This window comes from Manduca sexta, chromosome 26 (genome assembly GCF_014839805.1).
Source record: "Manduca sexta isolate Smith_Timp_Sample1 chromosome 26, JHU_Msex_v1.0, whole genome shotgun sequence".
Lineage (NCBI taxonomy): Eukaryota > Metazoa > Arthropoda > Insecta > Lepidoptera > Sphingidae > Manduca > Manduca sexta.
Genome location: NC_051140.1, coordinates 718,499 through 730,982, shown reverse-complemented (window position 1 = coordinate 730,982; position 12,484 = coordinate 718,499). Strand labels below are relative to the sequence as shown.

The 12,484-nt window shown below is 35.7% G+C and overlaps 2 protein-coding genes across 4 annotated transcripts in view; one reads left to right on the top strand and one right to left on the bottom strand.

Annotated features, from left to right (window-relative positions):
• The window catches only part of LOC115451442 (glycerol-3-phosphate acyltransferase 4), a 34,976-nt gene extending 30,266 nt beyond the window's left edge, over positions 1-4,710 (bottom strand). For all 3 annotated transcript variants that reach the window (XM_030179762.2, XM_030179761.2, XM_037443206.1), the window contains exon 1: positions 4,345-4,710. In XM_030179762.2, coding sequence (XP_030035622.1) covers positions 4,345-4,497 — 153 coding nt within the window. In that variant the 5' untranslated portion in view covers positions 4,498-4,710. The remainder of the gene's footprint in view (positions 1-4,344) is intronic.
• A 360-nt stretch (positions 4,711-5,070) lies between these two features.
• On the top strand, positions 5,071-7,220 carry LOC115451449 (ATP synthase subunit e, mitochondrial). Its single transcript, XM_030179775.2, has 3 exons — positions 5,071-5,252; positions 6,126-6,282; positions 7,028-7,220. Exons 1-3 carry the CDS (start codon positions 5,202-5,204, stop codon positions 7,069-7,071), a joined length of 252 nt encoding a protein of 83 aa, XP_030035635.1. The 5' UTR covers positions 5,071-5,201; the 3' UTR covers positions 7,072-7,220.
• The last annotated feature ends 5,264 nt before the right edge of the window (positions 7,221-12,484 follow it).

The following is a 12,484-nucleotide window of genomic DNA, read 5'->3' as shown; positions in this document are numbered from 1 at the left end:
TTGATAATTTTGAATATTATTCATTAAGGAACACGTCATAATCATGATGACGCATATTTAGCCTAGTGACTTGGATTTTTTATTCTTCTTACAACTGATTGATGACATAAGTTACTCACTTGATGGTAGGCACTGACTCTAATAATATAAGCCCTGCATCATATACTATCCCACTGCTGGGCACAAGCCTGTACTACTGAGACGCATTAGGCCTCAATTCACCACGATGGCCTAGTGCGATTGGTAGACTTCATATACCCTCAAAATTCCTATTGAGGATTCCCGGGTATGCAGATTTCCTCACGGTGTTTTCCTTCACCGGAAGCCAGCGATAATTCACAAAGAATACACACATAATTTAGAAAAGACAGCACTGTGTGCCCTTGGTTTTTGAACCTGCGGACATTCGTCTCGGCAGTTCGTTCCACACCCAACTAGGCTATTGCCGCTTTTGGTTTTAGCATAGTGACCCTAGAATGACTACTTAAGATCCTAGTCAAAGGTGAGAATGGCTTATTATAATATGACCCTACACTCCATTAATCATACCGGGAAGAAAATTCACTTAAACTGCTTGCGTTTACTGTTTATTTAAGTCATTGATGATGTCTAGCCAGACACTCATACAAAAATACTAACAAAGTTCTGTATTATGCCGGTAAATACAGAATACTGTGACTTATGTGTATGTAGTATAAAGTTCAATATTACTTTTAAAAATTTAATTAGACCACAGGAAAATTATTTATACATGATCAGGTAGTTTAAAACGTAAGTAATTTCATTATATGCAATATTATAAATGAATGCTTCAGTGACCTAGTTATAGGTGGCGTAATTATATTAAGGTACGCCTGCAGTGATGAGGTCCCGGGTTCGATCCCAGGTCGGACAGAAATATTGGGTTTCTTTACTCAGTATCAGCCCGAAGTCTGAAATTTTTGTCCTATATGACGTTAGGCTCGCTCCCTATCACATCATGGGACGGGATACACACAGCGGATAGTGGCTACATCGGTTGCGCCGGGCATAAATGGGGTGAGTGCGTGAGTGTGTGCGTGAGTGTGTGCGTGAGTGCGTGCGTGTGTGAGTGAATGTGTGCGTGAGTGCGTGCGTGTGTGAGTGAGTGTGTGCGTGCTTGCGTTTGTGCGTGCGTGCGTGTGGGCGGGCGGGCGTGCGTATTTTAAATTGATATAGGAGATATACATATAGAGCCAAACTCAAAAAAGTATACAACTTAGATTTTCTTAGAATTATAAAATAAATATCACTGGTACGCCACGGCTTATATTAAAATATAAATTATACAGAGAATAACGTAATTCGAGAGGAAGTCATTGAAACCACTGAAAAATTTAAAAATACTTTCACCAAGAGAAAGCTGTACAGACAGCAACATAGGCTATTATTTTGATTCGATTATATTTATTTAAGCGAATTTCACTTGAACATAGCCACAAGCTAGTTAAATATAATGTACTACTACTAAGCAGTTTAAAAATATTAATAAATGTAATTTAATTTTGATTTCAAATATAAAGATAAATTTTACATATTAAACAAAAAGAATTAAAAAATCTAGTTAATTATAACAATGGTATTATAGATTCACCATTACCATGCACATTGAAGGTCCAAAATAATCCCAATTAAGATTACATACACTATGTGTAACTGACGAATACTAGATGTTCTTGTTTATACTGATTTAAATATGTCATCTCTTTCACACATGTCAATCTACCCTCCCACAGAGGTAATTCTTGTGTGCTCAGTCTTCACACCAAATGCACGAACATGCACGACATTTGTCGAGGCCCTAGGCACCAAGTTAAGTGTGCATACTTCATGGTTGCCAATTCACATTGAGTCCTATAAGGGCTCGCGAACAGTACCTAGCACTCCTCCCATGCTAAGAGGTTTCCTTATCCTTTTCCACACTTCCTTCTCAGCTATGTCCCCAACTTTCCTCTAGGGCCCTGCAGTCGCTAAGCTGTTGGATTCCAATATACGATTCACAGGTTTCTTCCTGTGTTGAATGCAGGGTCCAATAAAAACATGTCAATGTAGAAAATGCATGTGTGACGCTTTTTTTTTCATTTGTTTTGTTGTCTATACTTTTTCAATATCATTGAATTTTCGTAACGGTATTGAGAAACACTATTTTTATTGTTTCGGTTGTTTCCTCTGTTAATAAAAAATAACATTTAAACAAAGGTTTAAATGTTATTTTTTATTAACAGTTTAGTTTTGAAGTTTCTAATATTTTTATAGCATGTTAACACACAAACAATAATATTATGCATTTTTCTAACAAACAAGATTTGTATGTTATATACAAACATATCATTCATTGCACCTGACAGTATAAGCAGTGCCCAGATAGAGAAATAGCTGATGAGAGATGATTATCTACAGCAGATAAGTTTAAAGGCCATATTATTGAACTCAGTTTCTCCTGCTCCCAAGTACAATATCAGCTGAGATGATGAAAATAAAGGTTGGCACCTTAAAATAAACCTTACTTAATGAACCTTTATTAACATCAGCTCAAATGATATCTTAAGTACCAATATGTGGCGGATTTTTTCATAAGTGACTTTTATTTATTCAATAGCAGTTTTCAAGTTGGGTGTAAATCAAGAATTTTCAAAATTAAAATCATATAGGTAGTCTCAACAATTCAACACATTAGACAAGTTACATACAAAAGTAGGTACTTGTGTTCATTCCAGAGGGGGCACTGACCTCCCCTGCCCTGTCCCCTGAATACACCCATGATGCCATTGAAATTGTATACACAAATAGTGGACTCAGAATGTAGGACATAAAAGACACTGTAGCCAGTGTAACTACTGGACATAATAAGACTTAACATCTCATGTCTCAGGATGGCGAGTGCAGTACAAAACAATACTTTGTATTTCAAGGTGTGGGTTGGTATTTGTGCTATTTATGGGCGTATCGCTTACCATTACCAAATGGCAAGCTTGTCTCATCAATTAAAGCAATAAAAAAAAATGTCTTCAATATTTATGGGAGGATTATCATGATGAATAGTCTATGATTAAGTATTACCAATAATGCTATTTTATAACAGTCTACACAGATATGTAGTTAATCTTATCACTGCAGTGAATTTTTGGAAAATGTTACCAATTTGCTAATTTATAAATATTTCAAAACTTGTGAAATATAATATTGAATAATATTTCTACCATCAAGATGCAATTTGCCAATAATTTTACTGCCCCTTCTTTGACCAACCCTGTTCCCAATATTTGGGGTAAGATCTTCTCACTAGTTTGCACCAGGGTAATCTATCCTGGTTTGACACATCTGGTAATTGCGCATTCTTGAGGTCACTAAATTCAACCACCAAGCCAACAGCAGGCATCCTATAATTTTTTACTGCTCAAGGAATATATGAATATACATGAAGTTCTGTTATCAGGTATTGACACTTAATGTGAATTTCTCACCTGTCATTTTATCAGTGGTCTGTGTCATCAGTCATTTTAAAGGTTTTGTAGTGGAATATATTATAGTTTCACTACAATTTTAATTGTTCATAATATTGAAATAAAACTTTACGGATTATCTTGTTTATCGTTTTATTTATTTTCTCAATGTTTTATTTCAATGTCTAACATTCACATAAGAAATTATTATTGTTCATATCATATAGTTGGTTTACTAAGAATCAAAGATGTTTTATCAGTCATTTTAAATAAAAATGCAAATAAAACAAGCTTTACCACACTTGCTACAATTTGAATTGATTAACATGACGCAATTTTATAATAAAATGTTTATAGAAAACTAAACAGCTTAGATAACCTAGCAATATTTTTTCGTTTTTTGATAAGGTAAAAATGACAAAAAATAGAAAATGGCCTAATCTCATGGTAGGTTTGTGCTGTACCGGTTCTTTTTATGCAGTTATAACATTTAATTTGTTATTTAATTCACGATCCGCTTTAGATTTAAAAAGTGACAGTTGTTACAAAATTTGTAACCAAATTCGCAGTCAAATGTTAGTTGCATAAAAATGTAACTTTATAGATTAGTTACGTATTTTAATATTCCTAAATCATAATAAAACGTGTCGAAGACGTCATTTACGGTGAGGTGTAACGAATAGAAATTTGTAATATCTGTTGGTACATTATTCCGGTCGTAAACTTTTATGTAAAACCGCCCGTATAACACAAACCCGGCATAAGAACGTTTTACGACAATCTTTATACAAAAATACATGCATGTTGTCTTCAAACAATAGCTATTATGCTCATTAAAAAGACCTCTAAACATTTTTCCTGAACCAAATACAAAGACACTTACCTCGAACAGCTTTAGAAGTATGTTCACATATAGCTTTCGCACACCAAGAGATTTGCCGATGGAGGCCAGGAATATAACGCACAATATGAGAAGGAGGAACGGTGTGTACAATATTGATATCGCAACCGACACAAACGGCGTGATCAACGCCATTTTGACGACTGATTGATTGATGATTTGTGATTACTTTGAATGAATATCAGCCGGACATTGTCATTCGTTCGCACAGCTGGTGACGATGAAGGTTAGATATTGCTTTCATCGTTGAAAGAGATGGCTTTATAGATGCACTTTGTGGGGAACAAAGATAGTGCACATAAATTTATGCTTAAATTACTTATATTTTAACTATGAAACGTATGCTGTCACAAATCACTGGCACGTCAAATAAAAATTATTGCATGACTTAAAAAAATAATTCTATTGCATTCCATTTTACAAAGTAAATTGGATATTTGAACAATATAAGCAAACTTTTCAAAGGAATCTAACGCGATGATCATCAAAAACTCACTTAAAAAGAATTTAAAGTTTTTTAAGTCATTTATAATACAGCAGATACTGATTAAAAGAAAGAAAAGAAAGACGGGTCTGTTTATAGCGGCCATTCTGTTTATTTTTTATCTCTATACTGCAAAAAAATCATATTAAATCACATAATAATACACAAATAATTATAAAAAAATATTTTTTAGTGATATTACACTAAACAGTGTTTGTATGTTTCCATGCCATAAGTAATATTTTTGCAGGATAGCAACTTTGACAATTATTATAACCTCTGTGGAATCAAATCTTGGGATTTTTCAATAAATCCTTTTTGGATTTTTCGTATCCCATTAAACAAATAAAGGACAATGTCTGACCTTCCCTACGGACCCCCAGTGCGCGTCTCACCATTAATCAGGGTAATTATGTATTTTCGCTCATAATATTATCCATAAATTTTCATATATTATGTAACCAGTGTTTTTGCAGGTATATTCGACATTGAATACTCCTTTTTCGTAAATTTCGAATTACTTTCCACTTCTTTTTTTGTTGACTAAGGATTGTTTCATATAGTTGTTAGCACTGCCAAAAATTAATAAAAACAAAATCGCAAATATTATAACCCTAGAATGAAGGAAATAAATTTCCCATTTACTTGTGTAAGGTATAACAAAAGGTAGCTTATTAAACACCTTTATTAAATTTCCATGATTAAATTTATTTATCTATAAAGACCGCTACGTCCAGTTAGTAAAAAGGTGGTACTATTAAGGATTTTAAAGAATTTGAATTCTTAATGTTGCGTACAACTATATCACTGGCTCAGTATTACAATTCCTATCTTAAATTTACTTATGATGCAAAAAATATTAATAATTAACATGTTGGTAAAATTTGAAAAGACAATAATTCATGGTTGCCTTGTATTATCTTTCGGTATTATTGGAAAATTTCACTGAAAAAGACTTTTATATCATGTGATATATCATTAAATTTGCACATCAAATTACATAGAATCTTGTAATACTGAGCCAGCGTTATGTGTCTCTTATGATAGTAACCTATAGAATATGGTTTTAGTATAATTTAAGTAATGTTCTTCCCTCACTTCTCATAGTTAACACATGCAGAGCACAGCAGTTTAACTAAGTTGCTTCGCCTGTATTGAAAAATGATGTTGGTATTTTTTGGTAAATCAATATTAATAATAATTTGTATAAACATTTAGTAAAGAAAATAACATCTCATGGCTCACTTTCATACAATAAGTAATCAATAACTCATTTCAGTTTGGCCGCTGGTCATTCCTTACTGCGGGTATCCTATACGGTGCCTTCCACCAGAACAGGCTCTCCAAGAAGGAGGCCAAGATCCGGGAGATTGAAGCCAAGGAGAAGGTCGTCAGGGACGCGAAGCTTAAGGAGGAGAAGGCCATCGCTGCTGCTGGTATGTTAGAAACCATAAGAAAAAACATGATAGTGCCGTGATTACTTTGGTGGTATAGTTGTATTACGCTCAGATTCTAGTGTTGAGGTCTCTGGATGCTGAGGAGCCTAGGATCGGGCAGTATATTGCGCTTTTCAGTATCAGCCTAATGTTGGGAACTCGTGCCTGATAAGATGGGTTTGTTCTCTATCACATATAGAATACACATGGCAGAAAGTGGGTGCGCTAGTTGCGCCTCTGCCTACCCCTATATGTATAAGAGGTGTGAGTGTGTGACTGTGCAATGCTCTAGAATTTTGGTACAGCTTGAATAAACAGTATCAGAATAGTGCCACTATCTCATAGCAAAGCAATGTGAGGATGCTTGCTTTTATGTCACATTAAACTATATATGCTGGTGATTGGTCTCTCATATGTGGGAGTCTGCCAGGATAGGTGCCACCGCAATGTCTATTTGTGCCACCAAGCAGCAGTGTGTAGTCACTGTTGTGTTCCAGTTTGAAGGACATTGTTGCCAGTGAAATTACTGGATATAAGACTTAACATCTCAAGTCTCAGGATGGCAAGCGCAGTGGAATACCAAACAATTCTATGTAGTTCAAAGTGTTAGATGGTGTTCTACTGTTTATGGTCATTCAAAGCAAAAACAATTTTAAAAAATTGAACCCATGCTATCTACCTTGTGAATTCTTGCTTCAATTTTATCTACAATCTGATAATTAATCTAAAACATTTTCTATTTAAGCTGAGATGAAGGCGCTCGAAGAAATGGCAACCGCAAAGAAATGAAGCCTTATCGTCAACTAGTTATAAGCATACAGTGATAGCAGCCATCTTTAATGTGTTGCCAGCGGTTAAAATATTGCTGGCAACAATTCCATCATTGTTTAAATGTATTTAATGAATTATAGGTGATTAATAAATGGTGTTTTAATTTATTTATAGTTCCTAAAAATCGTATATACGTCTAATCATAGCAGAATGTGCATATTTTAAACCTTTTTCAACAATAAACAGGATATGTCATAATGTTAAAAACCAGACAGAATTGAAAACAAAAAACTTAAATTTGCATAAGACCACAATAATTCTAGTTACACTTTTACAACCCTACACATATGTCATAACTTACGAAGCTGTTTTTCTGAATAACCACTACAAACTGGCAAGATAGTAATAAAGGTAAAAAAGTTATAAAATTTTAAGAACCAATATTTTTCTATAACTTTTTTTAATACAAACTAATGTGACCCCACTGCACCTGATGGTAAGTGGAGTGGGTCCAATAGAATGTCGACTGACGAGAGATGATTACCCCTTGGCAGTCGACACAATTATGCCGGCTCGTTGGAACCGAATATACACTGATCCCGTAACGCGACACATTTACATGGGCCATTATGGCGGGTTTTAACACCTCGTGTATGGTGGTCGCAATCCAGGCTGATTTGAAATATATCCTACCACCAGCGGATCTACGTAAAATAGGTTGAATTAATACTCTAAGAAAACATTAAAACCAAAGTTATTTAACCTCCCTTCTTTGGAGTTGTGTAAAACGAGTGCATTCTTCAACAATAAAATAATTTTTATTTAGAGCTTAGATCTAAATATGAGCGGAAGTTAGATAAACTGCGTGATCAAATTAACAAGTTTTCTTCTAAATCACAAAAAAATGGCAATATACTTAAGTAATTTATCTAACAAAATATATTTTATGGTGTTTCAACTTTTGTCCACTGCGAGCGCTGCAATCGACCTCTTCATTACATCTGCACAAAATGAATAAATATTTCTTTTAAATTTGCCGATATATAAAAAAAGAGTATAGAAGTATTTCAACCTTAAAAATAAAAAAAAACCGTCAACAGCTTATGTAAATTGTACAGCATAAATACTAAATTAATAGAGCAAGGTGGGCAAAGTAGATATTACTCATAAGTTTTGACACAGACTACTCAGAAGAACTAGAAGTCGAGTACTAGAAGATCTATTTCTGACATAATAATAGTATACGCGAAATTTATAACAGGTACAAAAAAAAAATACAAAATGTCGCGTTATTTCCTAGTGCCAACAGATGGCGCCACAAGTAAAACAACAATGTGCTACAGTTTACCGGATGCGAGCTCTGTAAAAGCTTAGCTATGAAACTATTCGCCTAACTTATATGGATTAGCGGTACGAATATACGGGGATTATTAACGGAAAACGCCATTTTGTTTCAAGAAAGCAGTTTTACACAGTCAAAAGCAAGTTATACAAGTTTACACTGTGTGCTCATTTATATATTTCGAAACGAAATTATAGTAATTGTAACTCCACAACCAGAGGCGGCTCTAGCTCATATGCCGTCTGTGAAGAAATTCCTTGGCGCCCCCTAGGAGACAATGTAAGCTTTAATAAATTTGATACTATTAAATCAAAAGTTAAGTAATGTGTAAAGTAAAGAAGCCGCTCGCCGGCCTTAGAACGGGCGTAGGTTGTTTGAAAGCGCCTGTGTCAAGAGCGACGCATGTCTCTGAACGTGTCGCGAGCGGCGCTCGGCGCCTTCTAACACATTGTGCCCGTGTGCAGCGGACACCCTGCACAATAGGTAAAGCCGCCTATGTCCACAACTGATAATTACGGCATGACTGGATGCGTGAATCATCATCATCAGCCACATAAAGTCCACTGCTGAACATAGGCCTCCCTCAAAGATTTCTATACAGACCTGTCGAAGCCGGCCTGCATCCAACGTGTTCCTGCGACTTTTATCAAGTCGTCTGTCCACCTTGCCGGTGGATGTCCAACGCTGCGCTTGCCGGTACGTGGTCTTCACTCGAGTACTTAATGTGCATATTAAGATTTAACTCAATAACTACAAACAAGATCAGTGCCGTCAGTAGGACAGTGCCAGCAGTGCTCAGGCACAGGGCGCAGTCCCTGGCGGGATCCAGAAATTACCTGACCTGGTAGGAACGGTCTCAGCGTTGTGTGGTCATGAGTTAATTCTATAGCTTAAGGATTTGCCTTGTTAATCAAATAATCGCTATCTGGTCAAAAACGATGTAGGTGCACGGTATAGGATAAAAAATAGGATAGTAAATATATTATTCATTTAATATGACGGAGAGACAAAGAACTATAAGAAATTGTAAGAAAAGAAATCAACAGCTTTGATTATGTATTAACTACACTCTTATAAACTTTTTTTTTATTTGCTATAGTGTCTTTTGTCTTTAATCGGGACTGGGGGCCCTATATAACCACGGAGCCCAGGTCTATAGCCCAAGAAGTCCTTATGTAGAGCAGCGGCTGAGACCTACATAGAAGCTCGCACAGGCCGATTGTACGGTAAGTAAATATGGTACTAAATTATTAGTATTAAATATTATTTTTAAAAGAAGTCATGGGAGTATTTTAAATTTAAATTCAATTAGTTTACGGTTAATCAATACGACAGCAAGCTAATTGAAAATACTAATTGAATTCAAATCTTTCAACAGACGCCATTACAATTTCAACATACAAATGAATAATATACAAGTTTAACCCGTGTCTTTGTGTTATATCATGTGCATTCCCCCCAATGTTTGGTTTGGCAATACCATCTTTAATGTAGATTCATTGCCGACCTGTCGAATGTAACCTCTATACGTCCAAGTGATATTGATTCGCGATTCAATTGTACCTATTGAGATTAAGCGGCATTGTCGGATTAGGAAACTGCGTTGTAGTTTGTTTTATGATATCATCGTCCGATGTCGGGTTGGCATCATTGTTAAGGAACGGATTTGGCTGTCTTTTCAACCATCCTTTTTGCCCACTCTGGATATTTCGGAGCTTACAAGTTGTCCGACATGAAGTTAGAATTCGGGTCCTACCAGTAGGCAGGCATAGGCTTACTTAATCAATTAATCTAAATAGATAGGTACTTTGGTTTTTGAGTTCTAAATCTTTATTTATTGTTAAGTATATTTGTTGATGGAGAAAAATTATTAAAGAAGCTAACTAATTTATCGGAAAGTTTTTGATAATAATTTCTTGTCTTACGAACTTTTGTAGGACCATCTTAAAAGCGATTTTAGAACTGTTCACACGTCTGATTACAATAACTACTTATAACAATGAGTCGAGTCAGTATTGCCGTGCTAAGCTCAAATAAAATCTAAATCTTGATTTTTATGTCGTCAGATAGCTTAAAGAAATGCCCATCCAATGAACTTAGTTTAATAACGGTATCTTGTTTAGAACTTGTTAAAAAAACCTTAAAAACCTCTATCTCAGTTTTACATACAAAACTATAAAACTATATTTACAAAACTTCGATTATCTCGAAATAAGGTTTTCCTGACATACCGCTTTTGCGCTTAGCGCGGCAGAGTAGTCATTGTTTTACAAAATGGTCTTGCCATTTGATACAATCAGAAGTAAACTTTTTGTTTACAATACAATTTGATGTCTTACAGGTGCGCGTTACAAAAACGGCAAAAGGCCATAACTAACGTGTTTTATGTGACAGCCTATTGCCTGACGAATGCCAGATGTACAGAAAAAATAGATTTACACCGATCGCTGTCTGATTGAACTGTGTGATGCGGTGTGAATGTCGAATTTTGAGTGTTCCCGTCCTGTCTATGACATGGCTTTTCAATTGTCTAAATACTAACCGCCTTATTCATAAACGTTTTTTATCTAAGGGCTAAGTAAAGCTGTGATAACAAGCCTGTTTCTCAGTGCCCAACGGCACTGAGAAACAGACATAGGGCCGTTGTGATTGGCTATTATTGTTGTATCTCAATATTAGCCAATCACAACGGCCCTATGTCTACGCACTGAGAACACTGCCATGCCGTCAGCACTGAGAAACAGACTTGTTATCACAGCTTTACTCGATCGTTAGATAAAAAACGTCTATGAATAAGGGGGTAAGTTTGTACTGTAGTATCCTGCTATGTAATCTTGTACAATATACTCTGACATACACCTAAGATTTTTATTATATAAGTTTTAAAGGGCTGATGGTTCACCTGCTGTTTTTCCACTGTCCTTAATAGGCAAAATTTGAAATTATGCTTCATAATCACTGTGTGGTGCTTTTTTTGGATTAAAAGGGTATTTTTTTATTCTCCGGCGCCTGGGCGTAGATTAGGATAGGGCGTAGAAAGGCGTCCGGCGCGCCACAAATCCACGCTACACGACTGGGTTTGCGAGTAACATACCACAACTTAAAAGAACATCACATTATGTCTTGGTGAGACAGCAATATCAATTTATTTGTCCCAACCATGTTCTAAACTGTTCTACTGTTGCGTCCATATTTACGCTCAATAGTGGTGTGCAAGTATTGTCTTATTTGATATTCCGATTTGTAAAATGCCTTGGTGGCGTAGTTGTATTACGGTACGACTGTAGTGCTGAGGTCTTGGGTTTGATTCCCGGGTCGGGCAATGAATCTGAGTTTTTCTACTCGGTATCAGTCTAGAATTTGTGCCCAGTAGGGCGATAGGCTCGCCTCCTTTCACATCATGGAATGTAACATACATGGCGAAAATTTGGCCCTTATATCTCCGCTTACCTGTTCGAAGATAAAGGCATGGTGGTGTGTTAAGCGAAACGCTTAGGACCGTATTACTGATGCAACTAAGTTTCGCTCTCAAGTGCGACATCAGCTGATACGCTGTCTAACTAAAGTCTGTCGGTCGTCGCTATTTAAGCAACAAATACATCTCAAATGATACCTTAAGTCCCAATGATTGATTTTTGCTTATTAAACATTTGACTCAGCTGAGGGCAAGCTCTTAAATGACAACTTAAGCGTTGGTTATTAAATAATTCAATACATTAGACGTCTACTTGAGATCCTACTTAAAAGTGGGATTGATTTATAAATATCGGGTTTATGTGCCAGTGTGATGCAATACTTTAGATTTCCCCGTTTATCTCATTAAAATAGATCTTTAATAGACCAGTTGTCTCTTCATTCATTCACAAAAAACTTGTATAAGTATTTTTGTACAGACTAAATAAATCATAGTTTTGTTACAGTAAAAATATATTTAGTTATATAACACCGCGTTATAAGTCCAGCGGCAATAGTGTAGTCCATGGAATATATAGAAAAAGCTGGAACCCAGCCAGGCCACGCTCTCAATTGATTCCATGTTGCACTAGTTCGCGCTTCAGGGTTCATTCCATATTTACTGGTGGTAGGTCT